General features: G+C 41.3%; 2 protein-coding genes across 3 annotated transcripts; one reads left to right on the top strand and one right to left on the bottom strand.

Moving 5' to 3' along the window:
• The first annotated feature begins 861 nt into the window (after positions 1-861).
• TRIM54 (tripartite motif containing 54) lies at positions 862-15,301 on the top strand. Of its 2 annotated transcripts, none has more exons than XM_083362904.1 (10): positions 862-1,391; positions 5,722-5,894; positions 8,536-8,707; positions 9,662-9,757; positions 10,289-10,522; positions 10,754-10,776; positions 12,083-12,207; positions 13,318-13,425; positions 13,843-13,896; positions 15,079-15,301. In XM_083362904.1, exons 1-10 carry the CDS (start codon positions 1,224-1,226, stop codon positions 15,087-15,089), a joined length of 1,164 nt encoding a protein of 387 aa, XP_083219030.1. In that variant the 5' UTR covers positions 862-1,223; the 3' UTR covers positions 15,090-15,301. The 2 variants fall into 2 exon arrangements, with proteins under 2 accessions (XP_083219030.1, XP_083219031.1); XM_083362905.1 differs by lacking the exon at positions 862-1,391 and adding an exon at positions 1,513-1,708.
• Positions 15,302-17,067: 1,766 nt separating this feature from the next.
• UCN (urocortin) lies at positions 17,068-17,481 on the bottom strand (the record flags this gene model as incomplete). The annotated part of the gene is made up of 1 exon (XM_083348406.1): positions 17,068-17,481. The coding sequence occupies one exon, from the start codon at positions 17,479-17,481 to the stop codon at positions 17,068-17,070; it is 414 nt and encodes a 137-aa protein (XP_083204532.1).
• Positions 17,482-18,062: the final 581 nt, after the last annotated feature.

The following is an 18,062-nucleotide window of genomic DNA, read 5'->3' as shown; positions in this document are numbered from 1 at the left end:
AGGCTCCAGGATCTGCAAGACTGATTTAGATATTTATGTTGCTAAGACTGGTTGGTGTGATTCAAAGAGGTAGCTTTTTAAGTGTCCTTGGCTAATGGCTATAAATTGGTTTGAATTTATAGTTGCAAGACTTGGTTTTTTTTTCAAAATATTTATAAAGGTTATCTTTTAAGTCGATTGCAATTTTATGTTTCCTCTTAATATTTTGATGATTCATTTTGAATGTTGAGAAAAGTATGCTGTCTAATGTCTCAAGTACAATCAAACCAGGAGCCAATAGCTTAATTGCCCTTGCAAAAAAAGAGACTGACAGCCACTTACATATTCACAGCATTCCTAAATTTCATAATTGCAAACTCAGTTTGTAGTATTTCATGAAACCTGTCTGAAGAAATGCAAATAAGAGAATTTATTTTATTCCTTAGTACAGCGTTTCCCAACCTTAGGAACTTGAAGATGCGTGGACTTCAACTCCCAGAATTCCCCAGCCAGCTCTGGCTGGGGAATTCTGGGAGTTGAAGTCCACGCATCTTCAAGTTCCTAAGGTTGGGAAACACTGCCTTAGTAGATGCTTGCAATTCGAATTGTTATCTGATCCCAGGCAGTTACATAACATCCAGTTACACTTTAGTGGAAGATCTTTATTTTTATCCAATATGTGAAAAGATTTAATTCTTTCCCCCAGCAATACTTGAATCTTACTGTTTTGGATATAGCATAAGAGTATGCCACTGGATGCTCCCCCACCCCCCAGTCTGCCAGCCATCTTTTGAAGGTATCATCGCTTGTTGTGGAATAGTGACTAAGTGTCACCTGATCTCGTTGACAGCTGTTGCTTTGCCCCCGCACCGTTTACTGAGACAAAAATGGCAGCTGGGATTCCTTTAGGGTCATGTGACCTACTAAGAATAGCCTTGTAGGCTCAGGACACGGAATGATGTCAGAAAGAAGTCAAGATCTGGACAGGCAAACTAGAAGAAGAGAAGCAAGCTTGGTGGACGGAGGGAAATTCCCCCAGTGGAAATAAAATAGGAAGAGACCAAGGTGTAAAAGGCAGAAAGGAGAGAGGCCAGTACTGCCAAAGCAGGGGAGCTGGAGCAGGCAGGCAGGCAGAGGGAGCAGAGACTGGCAAGGCAGGCATTGGGACTTAGGGAAAGGGACTAAGGGGGGTCATCCATCCAGCCTATTGGAGTGCGCTGTGGGCAAGAATTGGTGTTGCGGGGATGAACTTTGCCGTGGGCTTCAAGCCGATGCTGGGGACTTCACAGAGCATGGATAGCCTGGAGAAGCAGCTTATCTGCCCCATCTGTTTGGAGATGTTCACCAAACCAGTGGTCATCCTGCCCTGCCAACACAACCTCTGTCGTAAGTGTGCCAACGATATCTTTCAGGTGAGCAAGAAGCCCAATGAATGCTCTGGATAAGCATAACGTGAAAGGGATTCTGGTCGTTCCGGGTGATGCCTTTCTAAAAGCCGAGCCATTTCTGAGCGAAGGATAATTTTTGATAATTATGTAATAAATATTATGTATTCTCTGCTTATAGATAGCCATTAATATTCATGGCACTTTTTGAGTAACATCAGTAAAGGGAAATATCTGCCTCCCAAAACTTAAAAAGGCTAATGAGAGAAGGGGATGGAGGAGCAATAGAGGACTCTGAAGTATTGCAGTGCCAGTTGCATCTTGTTTTGTGGAAAAGGACTGAGGTATCAAGGCCAATGTGTTTATAGTTTAAGGGAGAGTTTGGAAGACGGGATAGGAAGGACATTGTGTGTTGTGCTGAGCAGGAGCTCCAAAATGGGAGGGGTACAAGACTAGCTGTGAGCTTCGGGACAGGATGGCCACGCTTTGCATCAGCCTGGCAAGGTCATTACAACAGGCCTGAAAAGGGGTGTGGGGGGAGGGTCTGTTGCCTTTATATGTATCATCACTGAGGAGAATGAAATTGATACAATGAAATGCTTCCTCCTACAGAGCATTTTCTATACATTGCCACTTTCTCGAGGCAGTAACAATGAGATAGTCTCATTTACCCTGTACCTACAATGGCTAACATGAAAAAGAACACAGAAATAGAATTGAGAACTGGATGATGAAATGGAACATATTTGGGGGAAAATATCCTACCGATTTAAGTAGGATTTGCGTATGATGATTTTTGTGAGTTGTTCAAATAGGCTGCTGCGGTTATAATTTGTTTTGTTACAGTTTGGCTAGGATCTAAAGAAAGTATAACACAAGGTGGGAAATAAAAGTTTTAACCCAAAGAAAGGGTCTTAGATCTCATTTAGTTACATGCTGACTACATTTATACAAATATGTTGAATTTATAGCCAGTTTGGTCTAGTGGTTAAGGCGCCAGGCTCAAAAGCAGGATATCTTGAGTTCAAATCACGCCTCAGCCGTGAAACCCAGCTGGATGACTTTGAGCCAGTCATTCTCTCTCAATCCAACCCATCTCCCAGAGTTGTTGTGGGGAATATAGAAGAAGGAAGGTGTGCTGGATAAATTTGCTGTCTTGAGTTATTTGTAAAAATAATAAAAATAATAAAGACAGAGCCATCTGAATAGGTTCAGCTGCTGTGTATAGTAGGAGTAAAGGCATCTCGCAATCAGATTTAGGAAGTTTTGTGCAATGCAGATATTCCTCAACTTTCAAACGTTTCTTTAGAAACTGTTCAGAGTTACAAGTCACTGAAAACATACAACTAATCCTTGCACTTATGCCATTGCAACATCTCTATGGCCATGTGATCAAAATTTGGACACTTTATTTATGATGCTTGTAGAACTCCAGGGTCATGTGAGTGCCATTTCTCACCTTCCCAGTTGACTTCCAACAAGCAAAGTCAATAGGGGAAGCTGGATTTGCTTAATGACCATGCAATTCACTTAACAACTACAGTGATTTGCTTAACCATGGCAAAAAAGATGATAAAGTTGGGTGTTCTCACTTAACAATCACTGTCCCAATTGTGGTTACAAGTCAGTTGTACCCACAGTAAAACAGCCAGAGCTTTTATTCCTTACTTAAAAGGGAACACTACTTTAAACAGCAAATAACAATTTAAATCTGCCTTGAGTATGGGTGGTGTATGAGATGAAAGCCACATTATGGGGACACAACAGAAAAAGAGGTTACCTGGCATTGTTTATGATCCTAGTGAGGAAATGCCACCCTTACCACCATTGCTAGGATTTTGTATCTCTCTGGACAAATTCTAGAAAATCTAAATCTTGATTCTTGGTGGCGCAGTGGGCTAATGCCTCCTTAAGTAACACCAGCTGCCTGCAATTAGTGCAGGTTCGCATCCCACCAGGCTCAAGGTTGACAGCCTTCCATCCTTCCGAGGTAGGTAAAATGGGGGCAATAAGCTGACTTTGTAATAATGCCGCTTGGGGGGGGGGGCAAAAGCCCTAATAAGCAGGCATATACATAGAATGAAGGCTATTGCTAAGCACATTGGTTTGTGCTTAAATTGTAAGCCGCCCTGAGTCTTCGGAGAAGGGCGGGATATAAATGGGATTAAAATAAAATAAAATAAAGCCTGTTGTGTACATGTCCATCAACACCACCAGAATTGTGGGATCCCTTTAAGGCTCAAGAATTAAATCCTTTTCTGAGAAAACTAAGCAATCTAGACCATCTCTAAAGGCAAGACACCAAGATATAGTCTTTAAATTCATTAAACAAAATGACTTTAACAAAACTAACAAAAGTGCATGTTTTGCACTTTTACAAAAATAAGAAGGAAAGAAGTGATGTTAATTAGAATGAGAGTAAGGTTACTTCTTTGCAGAGGAAGAATAATCTGTGCATGACCGGTGCCACCTAGAGGCCACAAATAAAATATATTGTGTAAAATTGTTCACTTTTGTTGGGTTCACTCCACAAATAAACCATGTAAGAGTCCAGTGTGCTGCAGGAAGCAGTGCTAGCTTTTTTATTTGCTTCCTGTCTCTGTTTTTAACCTATTAAAATATGCTGCCTTTTGCTTGAAATGTATCCCAAGCAACATGGATTGACTAGTGCAGAGCAAAGTAGAACTTGTCTGTGATCTGGAGACAATAATCATTTAAAGCATTTTTTTTAGCCACTTTGAGACTTTACTACTCATCTTCGGTACTTTTACCAAACTAAATCCCCATTTTCCTATGGCTTTATTCCTTTGCACATAAAGATCTGTTGAATTTCACTCTGTTGGTTGGGACCTTAATTCCTTGTGTACACGATATCTCTTTGAATCAGAATTCTACCTTCTCTAGTATCATCTGTTCTTCTCATCTTGTGGGAAGGTCAGCTATGATGACCATTCCTCGTTCAAACTCTAGGCCTTCTGCAAAGACTTTCTGAATGTTCCTTTTTTAATGTAGCAAGGGAAAATTGAATATATGGGACATCTTATATTCATTGAATTTAATTCACTTTTAACTACATTGTGTTAAAATTCAGTGAAATAACTACCTGTTTTTTTTTCCATGGGCAGTTCCTGGTATAGCATTCACACGTAAGGAAAATCCACCCAAGATTTCCATGCACTTAAATAGGCCCTTAGCACATTAATTTATATAAAAAAGATAGAACTGCCTATTGCCCAGAAGAAAGTCCTACAGCATTCTTTCAATATCTTTCCCTCAGAAGGAAAATGTATTAATTTGTTCCTTTGAATTAAATGGTGTCTTATGTATTTTACCTAAAAGAATTTCTTTCAGACCTCAAATTGTCAAATCAGTGCTTTTGTTCTGCTTCTTGGCTCAAATTTCATTTCACTGCTATTTGCTCTAATATTGGAGCAGGAGAGACTATTGAAGCCAACTGACCCCTGAAGGCCTTGTAATGCATCCAAGAGTTTTCAGTGTAAACAACAACAGTTGTAATTTTCAGACTAGGATTTTCTTTTTTTAAAAAAAATACAATTTATTAAATTTCTTCAAAAGCTAAAATATAAAAAACAATAAATTAAAAATTGCATTAAAATATTTCTCAGGATGTTCTATATTATTTTATTATTTATTTTTGCTTTATTATTTTATTTTATTATTTTACTTATGTGCTGCCCATCTCACCAAAGGTTATTTTAGGCAGTTTACAATCATTGAATAAAAATGCCATGTCAAACATTGAAACAATAAATAGGTATCTTAAATTTAAAATTCAGCTAAGATTAAAGTGACCAAGATGAAGAGGAAGGGAGCAAAGGAGATGGGATGTTATCTAATTTAGATATTTATTTTACTTTATTTTATTTATCAATTAAAGGAGCTCTCTCTTCCAAGTGGCCACATCTTATACCAAACTTGTAAGACCCTGTTGGAAGAGTGAGGTTGTCCCATTTAACTTTTGCACTTCTTAGTCACTACTAGACCATCCTTCAACTGTCTGAATATATCCTAGAACTCACATGTGAGTTGGAGAATGAGTTACCATGTATGGCGAGTTACTCTGGCAAGTGGGACTCAGGCCAGGGGATGGCTGAGAATAATCCTTTGCCAATGTCTGCCTATGGCAGTGATCTCTGCAGTTGCCAACTCTTGTAATAGTAGCTGGTGGAGGATCTATTTGCATGACCTGTCCTGGGGTTGAGGAATGTTATTGGTGTTCAGAATGCCCTCCTGGGTTTCTGTTGCTGCTTCCTAGAAGAGCCACACTTTTAAGAAATGGGTAAGTAAGCCATACTGAACCTCAGCAAGACCAACTTTCCCATCGCGTCCTTGCCAGGCCTCCAACCCCCTGTGGCAGTCTCGTGGATCTACTTCAGTGTCCTCAGGAGGCCGATTCCGGTGCCCATCCTGTCGGCATGAAGTCGTGCTGGACCGGCATGGAGTTTATGGCCTGCAACGCAACCTTTTGGTGGAAAACATAATTGATATCTACAAGCAAGAATCCTCTCGGTAAGTTACGTGTAGAGTCCCATGATTTCTGTTTCAACACTGGTGGTAGTCATCCTGCACCTGAGATATGCCTGTTGTGCTCAGACTTTTCTGTTGCTCCAAAATCTTTGTGTTCCAAATAAAGGACTAGAACCAGAATTTTCCTTTTGATTACTTCAACTCTCTTTCCTCTTTCAAAGCCTGTCAGAGATTGAATCCTTGGCTGGGCCTCTCAAATCTTATCCTTCCTACTTCCGCATCACCTTCCTTCCTAAATGCTTTTCTTGCTTTCATATGCATTTTTCTACTTAATACATCCAGATACGTGCCAGCCTGTATATCTAACACACTGTTGGCTCTTACAAGAGCAGAGTTCATAATCTGTAAGGATTAGACAGAGCCACCTCCCCAAAGCTAGAACTTGTTTTTCAGAAAGGCATGCTAATACTGATACCAGTTCTCAGTTCTTTATTTGCGTAGGATTTTAGTATTACTGGATTACTGTATTCATAATCTTTGGTGGCAAGATCTGTTTAAAGGGTAGGGTACTCACATTCCTGGCAAGCAAAATATTCCTCTCACTTTTGCAAACGTATTTTCTCTCTCATGCACTATTCCAAAAAAGGGAGAAACCAATAACAATACAGCCTAATATGTGATACCGGTATTATAATATTTATTTTTAAAAAATAAAGGCATGCTTCTGCCAGCCCTTTGTCATGTTAATGACCTATTACAAAGCTGTCTTTTAAAATAAATTTATTAAGCATTACCAGGGCTTTTTTTGTCATAGAACGCTCAGATTGGAGTTCCGGCACCTTTTTTGGATGGAACCTTGTAGGATAGGCAAGGCGGGTTGTATGACATGTGTGAGTTCCGGCACCTTTTTCTTTTACAAAAAAAGCACTGAGCATTACAATTCTAAAGATAAAAATTGCTTACCAGAAATTTAAAAAATGAAAAAATAGAAAGGGCAGAAAGAGGAATGTGCTATGGCTTGTTTTCTTTTTCTTTGTTGCTTCTCATAAAATCCTTCAGGTCTGTTTTGTAATTCCAATATAAGAAATTTATCCAAGTTCTTTTTATTTGTCATTTGTATATCCCTTTTAATTATTAAAAACTGAATTAATTTGTATATCCAATGTAATATTTTTCCATATCTTCCCTGAAGCTTGATATTTTCAGATATCACTTTTAGATCAGTCTTATCCAGGACAACTTGTTCTTCTTCCTTAATATCTGAACACAGTCTATCTATAGTGGTAGACACTTCTAAAATTAAATTCTGGATCCATTGTTCAAAAATATCCTTTGATGTGTTTAATGTTATTTTGTATTTTGCTCCATTCTGTGTTAGTAAGTCAAACTGAAGTGTTCTTGTCCTTTAATTGTAATCTTTAGTTGCCTTTGGTTTTCTCTAGTGTCTCTCAAGTTTCCATTTTATTATATTTTCTTTTAAGAATTCAAAATAACAGTATTTTCTCATGGGAAAGATTCTTATAACTAATTTCAAAATCTTATTTCAAATCCATCTGGACCTTTAGTCCATTTACTGAATAACATTCTAATTGCTTTTCTGCTGATTATCCTCCCTCTACCCAACACACAGACAATTGTTATGTTCTTAAACTTATCTTAAAACTTATTTTGCTGAGGATTAAAGGGAAGTCCCCCAGTGCATGTTATAAGACTTGTCAGTTGGAAGGTTCTTAATAGTTGAAAAACAGTAAAAAAGCAATTTCCATAAGTGTTTAAGAAATGAGACTTGGCAGAACTTTGTGTCCATAATATAGGCTATATTATGGCTGTGAGCTTGGTGGATTCAATTCTCAGCCGTTCAACTTGTGAGCTACCTGAACAAACCTTAATTACTGCAGTTTACACATGAGGAGCAGCTGTCCAGAGTATTAGTAGGTAATGTTGCAATTTCTCTTTGTCTCCAGAGATTTTGTTGGCCAGAATTCAACCTCTGGCTGCTGATCTGCTGCAATATCATGTCTGATCCTTCAGACAGATCTAGTTTGCTATGTCCTCAGTGGAACTCATCACCTACCACCAGGCTTACATAAAATGCTGGTCAGGGAGGAGAAGAGATCCTCTTTGCATGGGTGCTTCTTCAAAAAGACTCTGTTCCCCTATACACATTGTGATTTTCAAAATTGCTTTGGGATTTGGTTCTTCTTTATGCACTGAAAAAGAATATAATTCTTTAAATACCTAACCTAATCTAAACACGGTACCAAGAAAAGGGTTAAACTCATCAATAATTTGAATCATATAAAGCTATCAGATATGCTGATTACACTAACGTTGCATTGCTATCATCAACCAAAGGAAGGATCATGGTAGCTGAGCATTGATGGTAGAACCAAAGCCTTGGCTGTCTCTTGGTCACTGCATGTTTTTCATGGAACCAAACTGAAATCCATCTCCATCTCAGATCCTAAGGTTTCCTTGCTGCCCACCTTTACCTGAATGTCTGTTTGGAACACAAAGGGCTAAAATATTTTTCTTTGGAAATAAAAATTGGGCCTCTTGGCATGCTGCACTATTTCAAAAAGGAGCATCAGTTGACATGATGACCTTAAGAAAAATAGAAAGGCTTTTGAGCCAGGGTAGATCATTCAACATCTCTCTCAATCTCTGTTTATGCTGTGGCCAGGCCTCTCCATACCAAGGCAGAGCAGCAGCTGATGTGTGAAGAACACGAAGATGAAAAGATCAACATATACTGCTTGAACTGTGAAGTTCCAACCTGCTCTATGTGCAAAGTCTTTGGAGCCCACAAAGACTGTGAAGTGGCTCCTCTGACCAACATTTATAAGCGCCAGAAGGTACAAGGAGTGGTGGTGGGGAGAGAAAGAGGGGAAATGAAAGGAGAAGATCCTGTCTTCTTTCTACTCATAGTTTGCTAAATTAGGCTACCAGCAATGCTGTCCAAAAGAGCAAAAATAGTCTGAGTCTTGTGGGGGAGAAACTGTTACACATGTTAGATGCTGCTGCCCAATTTAGCAATTAACAGCATTGTGATCCAGGGCTGATATTATGTCTTAAAATGTTGGTTTCCGAGTCAGCTGTCACATAGGAGAATTGTCAGGACCACAAATAACCTATTCATGTATCAGGTATGTTTATGGGTATGGAAGAAAGTGCCTGGATCATGAGCACCCAGGTAGTGTTGATTGGGGTTTTTCCTCTTCTCCGCTGCTTCCCTTCCATACTACTTCCTTGTTTCCTTGGACAAGAGCCCATCCAGGGTGGGCCTTTCAGTCACCTTATGACTTGCGTCATCCTCTTCCTTGATCTCAAGAGGGAAGATTCCCCAGAATTACTCCATCCAACCTGTTACTCATTATGTTGGCTGCACAATCAAGCAACAGAAGCAGAAACATGTCCACAGCCCCTGCACTGTAATCTTCCTGTCTTCTTGAACATATACATAGAGTTAGACTTTGGGGGAAATGGACTCTGAGACTAAGCCCTGATGAGCCATAAGCTAAATTCATGCAGCAGTATTAGTCTATGGCTCATCAAGGCATAGTCTCAGAATGTAGCCTCTATGCATATCTTCAAGTGAGACATTTCAAGTCTCAAATGAATTTGAGTAGTTTGTGGCTTGGAGTGTTGCCTTAATGAGCAGTGTGAGCTGGGCCATTACAATATGTCTATTACAGTAAGTTTGTATATTTGCTAAGGCATGACAGGCTTTATGAATACCTGTTTTATTCTGTGCATTTCGTTCAGTAGTGTGAGCCCAGCCATTAAGTTTCCCCTTCCTATGTCTGCAGGGAGAGTTGAGTGATGGCATTGCCATGTTAGTGGCGGGGAATGACCGTATCCAAGCCATCATCACCCAAATGGAAGAGATCTGTAAAACTATTGAGGTGAGGATAAAATCATTCAATTTATTTTTTGGATGCTCTCTAGAGATATTTATTTCTGCACAACATGCCAATACGGGTAATCCTTGACTAACAACTATTCATTTAGTGACTGTTCAAATTTACAATGGCACTGGGAAAAATGACTTATGATTGCTGCAACATCCCCATGGTCACATGATCAAAATTCAGGTGTTTGGCAACTGATATTATTATTCACTTAACAACTGCAACGATTCGCTTAACAACTTGCCAAAAAAAAATGAAAAATGCAGTGCAACTTACTTAACAACTGCTTTGCTTAGCAATGAAAATGTTGGACTCAATTGTGGTCGTAAGTTACCTGTAAGCTTCCTTCTTTCTCCCATATGAAAGTTGGAGAAAAGTTGGAGCCTTCTGGGAGCAAATAAGAGGAAAAACAGGGAAACGTACACTTGTAGTATTTATTGATCTCATTATGACATTTAGTTAACTTTAACATGTGGTGGAAATAGAACTTTTAAAATAATAGCTCATGTACTCCATCTCTGGCAGGATAATGCTCGGCGACAGAAGCAGCATCTTTGTCTGCGCTTTGACTCTTTGTACAGCATCCTGGAGGAACGCAAAAAAGAGCTGTTGCAAGAAATTGGACGAGAGCAAGAGGAAAAAGTCCAAAGGGTGCGGGGGCTCATCCGGCAATATGGCGACCACCTTGAGGTCTCCTCTAAGCTGGTTGAGTCAGCCATCCAGTCCATGGAGGAACCCCAGATGGCCCTCTATCTGCAGGTGCATACAGGTGTGGCAGGACAGGGTGGGGGACCAGGGCAAGCCTGGAGCCAGTTTAAGTCAATCAGCAAGAAGCAGGATATACTGTCAGCTTTCTTAAGGATGAACAGGTAAGGGAAGGAGAGAAGCAGAATCGTACTTGCAACTTGGAAGATTCGGTGATTTAAAACTTGGGGAGATAGTTGTTTTCTGCTTCATTGATGCTGAAGATTCTCTCTTTCTTTCCTGCAGCAGTCAAAGGAGCTGATCAAAAAGTGAGTAGAAGCAACAGGAGCAAAGGTCCAGGCCCTGAGCCTTAATATCATCCTTCAGTGGCCCAACTGGCACTCAACAGTAGCACTCAAGATATCAGAAATTCATTTTTTGTGTGTATTTTTTATTTTATTCGGAAGATTAAAATACAAAGTTCAAAAAAAACAAGATTAACAAGGACAAAACAAAACTAGACAATTAAAAATGGGAGTTAAATGGACAAAAAACAAAACCACATATTATTCTCCCCTTGTTCTACAGTGACAAATGTAACAATAGCTTTCCCTCTTACGAAACAGGTCCAAGATTTATAAACTGCTGCATCTAATTGCAACCCAGTCTGATATGTCATACATTATATACATGAAGAAAAAATAGTTAACCCGTTAATCAACAGCAAAGTTAAACAGAGGTTCACTTCTGAGTAATTCATACTCTGTTCTTTGATCCAGTTAGGCTGGTGTCTGTCTCTCCAAAGCCCACAAATTTGTGATTTGTTATTTTACGCTCACTGGAATCTTCCTCTCCTCCTTAAACAACCACAGCAGTGGGATTCCTTCTGGATTCAGGATTAGTCAGTGCTGTAGATTTTGCAGGTTGATATGTTAACGTTATTCTGAATCATATCCATGCTTACAATTCTGGAGCCAGCTTCTGAGTCACACAGGAATCTTTCTCAACATAGATTTCGGCAACTAAGTATTATGTCTAAGGCTGAAGAAACTTTGTCAACTAAATGTTAAGCCCAAGACTAAATAAACAGCTTTGCCTTCTGTTCACTTTCAGTAAGATGCTGCTGTAAGTTAGCATTAACAGTAGATCAAATCACACAATTTCTCTATAGGACAGAGCAATGAAAACAATAACAGAAAACGTATTTTCTTATAGCTTTCAAATATTTGTTTCCTACACAAACACATAAACATATACTTCATATGTTTTGAAATAATAGAGAGCTCTTCCTCGTGCTCCTCCCCTACCTAAGTTTAACTTTACTTAGATTGATAGAACATTTTGATAGAAGTCACAATTGGCAGCAGTAAGCCATGATACCTGGCCTTAGAAAAATGCTATGCGCAGCTGGAATGATACTTCCCAGGATCTTGGTGGGGACGTCTTTAGTTCATTATTTGCTGGAAGCAGACTAGAGAAAGAAGGGAGGAGTCAAAAATAGCCAATCACATTCACACTATTGTGTCATTTTGGAGAGAAAGGAATCTTCTGCTGCCCACTGCCAGTTCCCATCTCTACTCTTTTGGTGGAAGGAGATATGCATCAGATAGACTTCACCATGCCTCTTTTCTACAGGATCACAGATATGTCCAAGGTATCCATGAGCAGCCGACCTGAGCCTGGCTATGAAAACATGGAGCATTTCTCTATCAATGTAGATCATGTTGCTGAAATGCTGAGAACTATTGAATTTCAGACAGGTGAGAGTGGCTGGACTGAAACATTTTGCTGCTGTTCCTCCATTTGAGTGCCATTCTTTTTAGTTTCTCATTAAGTTACGCGTTCCCTGTCTAAGAAGGGATTTGTCACCAAGGAACTGAAACCTTAACTCTAACTCTGTAGGGTGAAAAAGCCTGTATCTAAGGAAGGGGGCATTGCAACGATCAGTGATTTGAGGAATGGAGAAGAAGGAGCCATGGGATTATTGGTGGAGAGGCTATAGATGGAATTTTTAGAGTATTTCAAAGAGAATGATCCAAGCCATTTTGAACTTGACTTAACAAAATTCCTATAGCATAAAATGACAAGTCATTGTCTGGAGCACTCAGTAGTTCAACAGCAGGCATTTGAAAGCAAGACTGATGTGTAATGAGATATTTCTGCAGACCCACAATATCATTTATATAATTTTGGGGTTTGAAGGAAATAGATATTTGGCTCATGGTGCAAAAATCAACATCAGCATCAACCCAATAAAGAATTTTGTGGCTGGTTCAGACAACATACCTGAGTCAGCTAAAAGCCTAATGTCTATATTTGCACAACATATAAAGCTAGCATATTATACAAATCCAGAAAATGGATCAGTAACCAGGTGATACACGCAGTTTAAAGCCCTAGTGTTGGTGTATTTGGGAAAAATATACAAAAAAGTTATTTTTCTTTAAACCTTTTTTGTAAATCTGCATCACAACTCTTTTAAAAGTGAATTCCTGCATGTCATGAAAGGATATTATTGAACTAGATAGGATATTAATTGGGCCAACAAATTTACACTAAAACTAAAGGACTTTCTTTACTCAGAAATATTAAAATATTTGATTTCCCTTTTGCTTTTGTTTGTGGTTGTTTTCTGAAAAATGTATTTAGAACAAGTATGACTTAGGAAGGAAATTATACAAAACCTATATGGTAATTATGCATCATGAGTGTGGAATTGCATATATTTTTGAAATGTCTGTCTACATAATGTTAGCATTCAAAAAGCACATTGGAAAAATCTATGTTTAGTGATTTAAGGTAGATGAATAATAGAAAGTTGTTATTTTCACATATGCCTGCTTTGCACCCCCACCCTGCTTCCCTCTCAGATGTTTCTGGGGAGGAAACTGAGACTGAAGGAATTATCCCAGAAGGAAGTGGTGAAGCTGGAGAGGAAGACCATCCAGAAGGATCGGAGGCTCCTGAAGGAGCAGAAGGTGAGTTGAAAGGCTGAAATGAGAGATGGGTAGAGAGTAATGAGTAGCTCTGACTGCATTCAGATTTTACCACTCGCAAGACCTTTATCAGAAAATCTAAATGATTCTTTCTTCCTACCTGTCCTGTTTGAGCCACAATTTTCTTAGAAATGTCCTCATTATAATCCATATTAAGAACTTGAAGAGGAAAGCATTCTCAGGAATTATTTTAATATATTTAGCTCACTTAAGCATAGGTGAGCTAATAGATTAAAATATTTCTGAGTGATGGAGTCACATATAATGGAAATGGGGCTATTTCTGCCTGTGATTTTATAATCAGAGTTATGAGTACTTCTCTCCTTTCCTCTTGAGCTAACCTCAACCTTAGCTATGAAATGTGGAATCCTAATTTCACGCATCTCTTTCTCTCTCTAGATGGAGAGAACCTGTCTCGATTCAGACCAAAGCCACCAAGTGCACCACCTCGGGGTAAGTCTCCCTTCTCCTGGACAGCTTCCTTAATTAGCAGAGAATGAGAGGACCAGGAGGGTGTTGTGATTCAGGGTCAGCCTGTGGGTTCGGCAGTTGGGTCGGATGACTCAGAGGAGGAGGGGGGTGTTGAAGACCTTGCTGAGGGGGTTGAAGATCTTGCTGATGAGAGCCCTCAGCCAGGCCCCTCCCACTTGGTCACCACGGAGACCCAGCTGTGTGAGCCTGACAGCGTGGATGAAGATGACGCACAGCTGGCCCTGTTCAAGGACGCCCGACGCAGGAGGCAGTCAATTAGGAGTAAACAGAGGAAGGCAATGGGGCTCCTCGGAAGGAGGCAGAGAGAAGCCACGCCCTGAACTCTATATAAGGGGAATGTGTGGGAGGGCTGGTTTGCTGAAGGCAACCGCTTGGATAGTTCCTGTTTCTTAAAGCTCCTGTTTCTTGGTTCGTGTCTTGTTTGTTTTTGTAGCTATAAATTTGGCAGGCGTAATTCCAGCCTCTTGCCTTCTTGTAAAAGGGGTTGTCCCTGCCTTTTCGGCAGGGCCGGTAGCAGGCTGGTACAGAACAGAGGGGGATGAAAAGAAATCTTCAGGAATGAGTCCCAACAACCAGATGTTCTCTTGATGGGATGCCTACATAGGAAGTTTCTAGGGATGCTCTGAATGGAATTTTCTCTCATGTTGCGTACTTGCCTGGCACTGTACTATAGAGAAGAAAATAGATAACCTTTTATCACAATTTTTTTCAATGACATGTAAACACAATGAAAAGAAATACACCATCAGCCAGAATTGGAGGAAGGGAACAGAGTAGGTTTGACTGTTTCCAAAGCAGTGGGAAATAAGTTTGCTTCCTAACCCAGAAAAAGTGGGCAGAATTTTGGCAACTTATGGCTGTTGATCTTTGACTATTTTGGGTCTTCTTTCCTGCTCTTGAGGCTTTGGGATTTTATTGGCAACGTTTCTCCCAGCATTCACCCTCTGGTTCCTTCCCCCAACTCTTTGCTTTCTGGGTGAATAAAGGAATTGAAAGAAGAGGATTTGTTACCAGGAAAGGATAGTGTGCGCATTAGTGAGCTTTCCTGCTTTGACTGGGACATTCATAAGGCCTGGATCATCTGGGAAGCACTCTGGCACATTTTATTTCCCACTGGATGTGTACCTTGTTTTTTTCCATCAGGCCAATATTGAAAAGTCACTTTGAAGACAGAAGCAGCTGGAGAAGTGTTCCGTTCAGCCCCATCCCATACTTCTTCCTCCTCACCACCAGAAGTTTTTCTTGGTTCCCACTAAATTTTCTTTCTCCATGCATCTTTTTCTTGCTTTCTTCTATGCTCCTCTTCTCCCTATACCATTTGGCTTTTTAATTTATGAAGACAATAAAGTTGTGACTTATTTGCTAACAGCAATTCTGGCAAAGGTTCATTGGGTGAGAGATTCTGTTCGATTTCTTTCTTTGGAGGGAAAAAAATGAGATTCATAGGCATGGATGGTGAAATTTTCCAAAGGGTGCTCATTCATACATTTCTGCATTTATCATTCGCAGAGGCTATCTGCAGTAGTTCCTCAACTCCCTCCTACCAGAAGTGGTTCTTTTGTTAAACCACAACAGCTTTTCCCCAACTCATCAAGGGCTGTCTAAAACGTTTTCTTGTGCTGGGAAAAAGAGGGTCAGCCATAGACATGGTTTTAGCATGGTTTAGAAACACTTTACTCTCAATCCTTCCACCCTATTCCTGGGTTAAAGAAGGGGTAACCTGTTCCATCCTTTGAACGTGGATGAATCTAAATGTTACTTTGACCAGTTTCAAATTTACACCGAGGAAAAGTGGCATCTCTATATTTGAGGTACGTTGGAGCAGGAGGACATCAACAGTGAAGCTCCGTCTTCTGTAGGTACAACTTTATGAGATGAGTGGCCATTTACATTATTTACAATTTTTAAAAGATTACGAAGGAAGTCTAATCTGCCTTCCTGACCTGCTGTTTTTGACCGATCAGAGCACCCTCCAATTGGGGAAAAGGCAAAACGCTGCTCATTGTTAGCATCAGCAACCAGCACCAGTGAAAAGATTGGTTTGGAAGGAGCTTGTGCTTTTTAAGGGGTCTAAGCCGTGCTGCTGTCCATGGTGCTACTCTTGAAGTTGGAGCACAAGGCAAAGGAGTCATGGGCATGTGAGAAGGGCATTTGTGGAGGGGGAGGGTCAATGGGGAATTGAGACACCCCCTATGGCTAGTATACATAGTGCTTCCATCTCCCTGTCTAGTTGACGTGAAAATGCTCAATTCCAGCCTGTATTTCAGGCTGCAATACAGCGTTCCCTTTGATGGAAAGATACCCTTTTTCTGAAAGCATTTAGTTTAGCTTTTCATAGTGTCTGACCAAGGCTGACCTGGAGAATCAACGATCCAATTCAGGCTTCCTTTGGCCTCAAAACCCAAGTTCTGCCTGTATTCCTGTAAAGCAGATCAAAATAGAGGCACATCTGAATTTTTAGACCTGCAGAAGTTTTGTTATCCAGGCTAACATTTTACTTTCCTCCATCAGCATTACTTTATCCCTCCAAAGGTGATTAGCTTTTGGTAGAGTTGATCTACAGTGTCAGGAGATCTGTTAAACTTCATAATGCATGCATAGAATGGCTCATTTAATTTTGGTTTGATTGGTGGGTTTGCCATATTCGAACCCAGATGATTCGTTAACATCACTTGTATAATGTGCGGCCTCAGAAAGTAAGTTAATTCAGTAAATAAGTGTGAAGTAATATGATGTAAACCCTTCTACTGAACTGAAGAAGCTTCTTGGATGAGAAGCGAAGCATTTTCAAGGAAAAGAACCAAGAATCTAGTTGCTTTTTTGGGAAAGCCCCTTTGGGACCTTCTACTGAACTCAACAGTTGATATCAGGACAGCAAACTTTGACACCTCACAACTCAGGTAGGACCACCAGTGGAGCCCAGGACGCAAACTCACCCTTCCCCACCCCCCCTCCAAATCACCAGCCCGCACTCGGAAATCGTTTGACGCCCAAGAAGTTTTATTTCATAAACAAATATCTTCTGTGAAGGCGCCGGAGTTGGGGCAAGCGATGCCTAAGAAAGTAGGGGCGATTCAGTGGCTGGATCGGCTCACAAAGGCGAGGATCTCTTGCGTGCCCTCGCTGACGGCTTCACTTGCCTACCGAGTCCAAGAGTTGACGGTTTAACTCTGCCTGGGCTTGCTGGCTCTGCGCCCGGGAGATCTCCATCATGTGGCGGAGGAGGTGGAAGGTGAGGTCGATCGAGAGGGGCGGCTCGTGGCGTTTGAGTCGGTCGCTCAGTTCGGCGAGACGTCGACGCAATTCTTCTCCCTCCGGAGATAGACGGCGCTGAGATCGCAGCCACAGGCTCGCCCCGTCTGGCTCGGGAACAGGTTGCAGCGGCTGGCGGGATCCGGCGCGGTTTTCCTCGGGGAACCGCAGCCGCAGGGTCAGGTCGCTTTCTGCGCTACCCTCGAGGTCGCCCGCTGGTCTGGCTCCGAGGGACACTTGCGAGACCAGAAGGAGCAGCGAGGCCAGGAGGCTGGGCAGCTGCGCCCGCCTCATGCTGAGGCGGTCCGGGCCTGGTAAAGGAGACAGGGAGGTCTTGGAGAGAGCGAGACCCGGACAGCTGGTACTGCCCTGGTGACCCAGGACAGGGAGCAACGCCGCCGACCTTCTCCCTAAAGTTGAGGAGACTCTGGGGAACCTGGCTAAAGTCTACTTGAGAGATGCTCTCCTAAGCAATCGGACGGAGGACAGCATCCCGAGGACAGCATTGCTAAGCACATTGATTTGTGCTTTAGATTGTAAGCCGCCCTGAGTCTTCGGAGAAGGGCGGGATATAAATGGGATTAAAAAATAAAATAAAAAAATAAATCCCAGCCCTCTTTTGGCGACCCAGTGCCAGTAGGGGGTGGCACTGAGCTAGTAGTCGCAGCACCCGAGGGCTGACGGGGTTGCCTGGAGGATCGTCTAGCGCCTCCGCTTCTTTTTCTCTTCCCTCCCGCCCCCTCCCCCCCCGCCCGCCTCAGCCTCAGGTGGAAGGGAAGCAACTTACCGCGATGTGTCCTTGCGGAGCCGAGAAAAGGGTGCTCGGAGCCGCTGGCGGGTTCTTTATATATAGCAAGCCGGGAGATCCATTGACG

This window comes from Vipera ursinii (assembly GCF_947247035.1).
Source record: "Vipera ursinii genome assembly, chromosome: 1".
In the NCBI taxonomy this organism is placed as follows: domain Eukaryota; kingdom Metazoa; phylum Chordata; class Lepidosauria; order Squamata; family Viperidae; genus Vipera; species Vipera ursinii.
This window is presented reverse-complemented; position numbering and strand designations above follow the sequence as displayed.

Bases quoted from the DNA above. Each gene is read 5' to 3' on its own strand.
- TRIM54 (XM_083362904.1), top strand. From the start codon at position 1,224: ATGAACTTTGCCGTGGGCTTCAAGCCGATGCTGGGGACTTCACAGAGC. The intron at 1,392-5,721 runs GTGAGCAAGAAG...CGTCCTTGCCAG, and splicing joins GTGCCAACGATATCTTTCAG to GCCTCCAACCCCCTGTGGCA. The intron at 5,895-8,535 runs GTAAGTTACGTG...TGCTGTGGCCAG, and splicing joins TACAAGCAAGAATCCTCTCG to GCCTCTCCATACCAAGGCAG.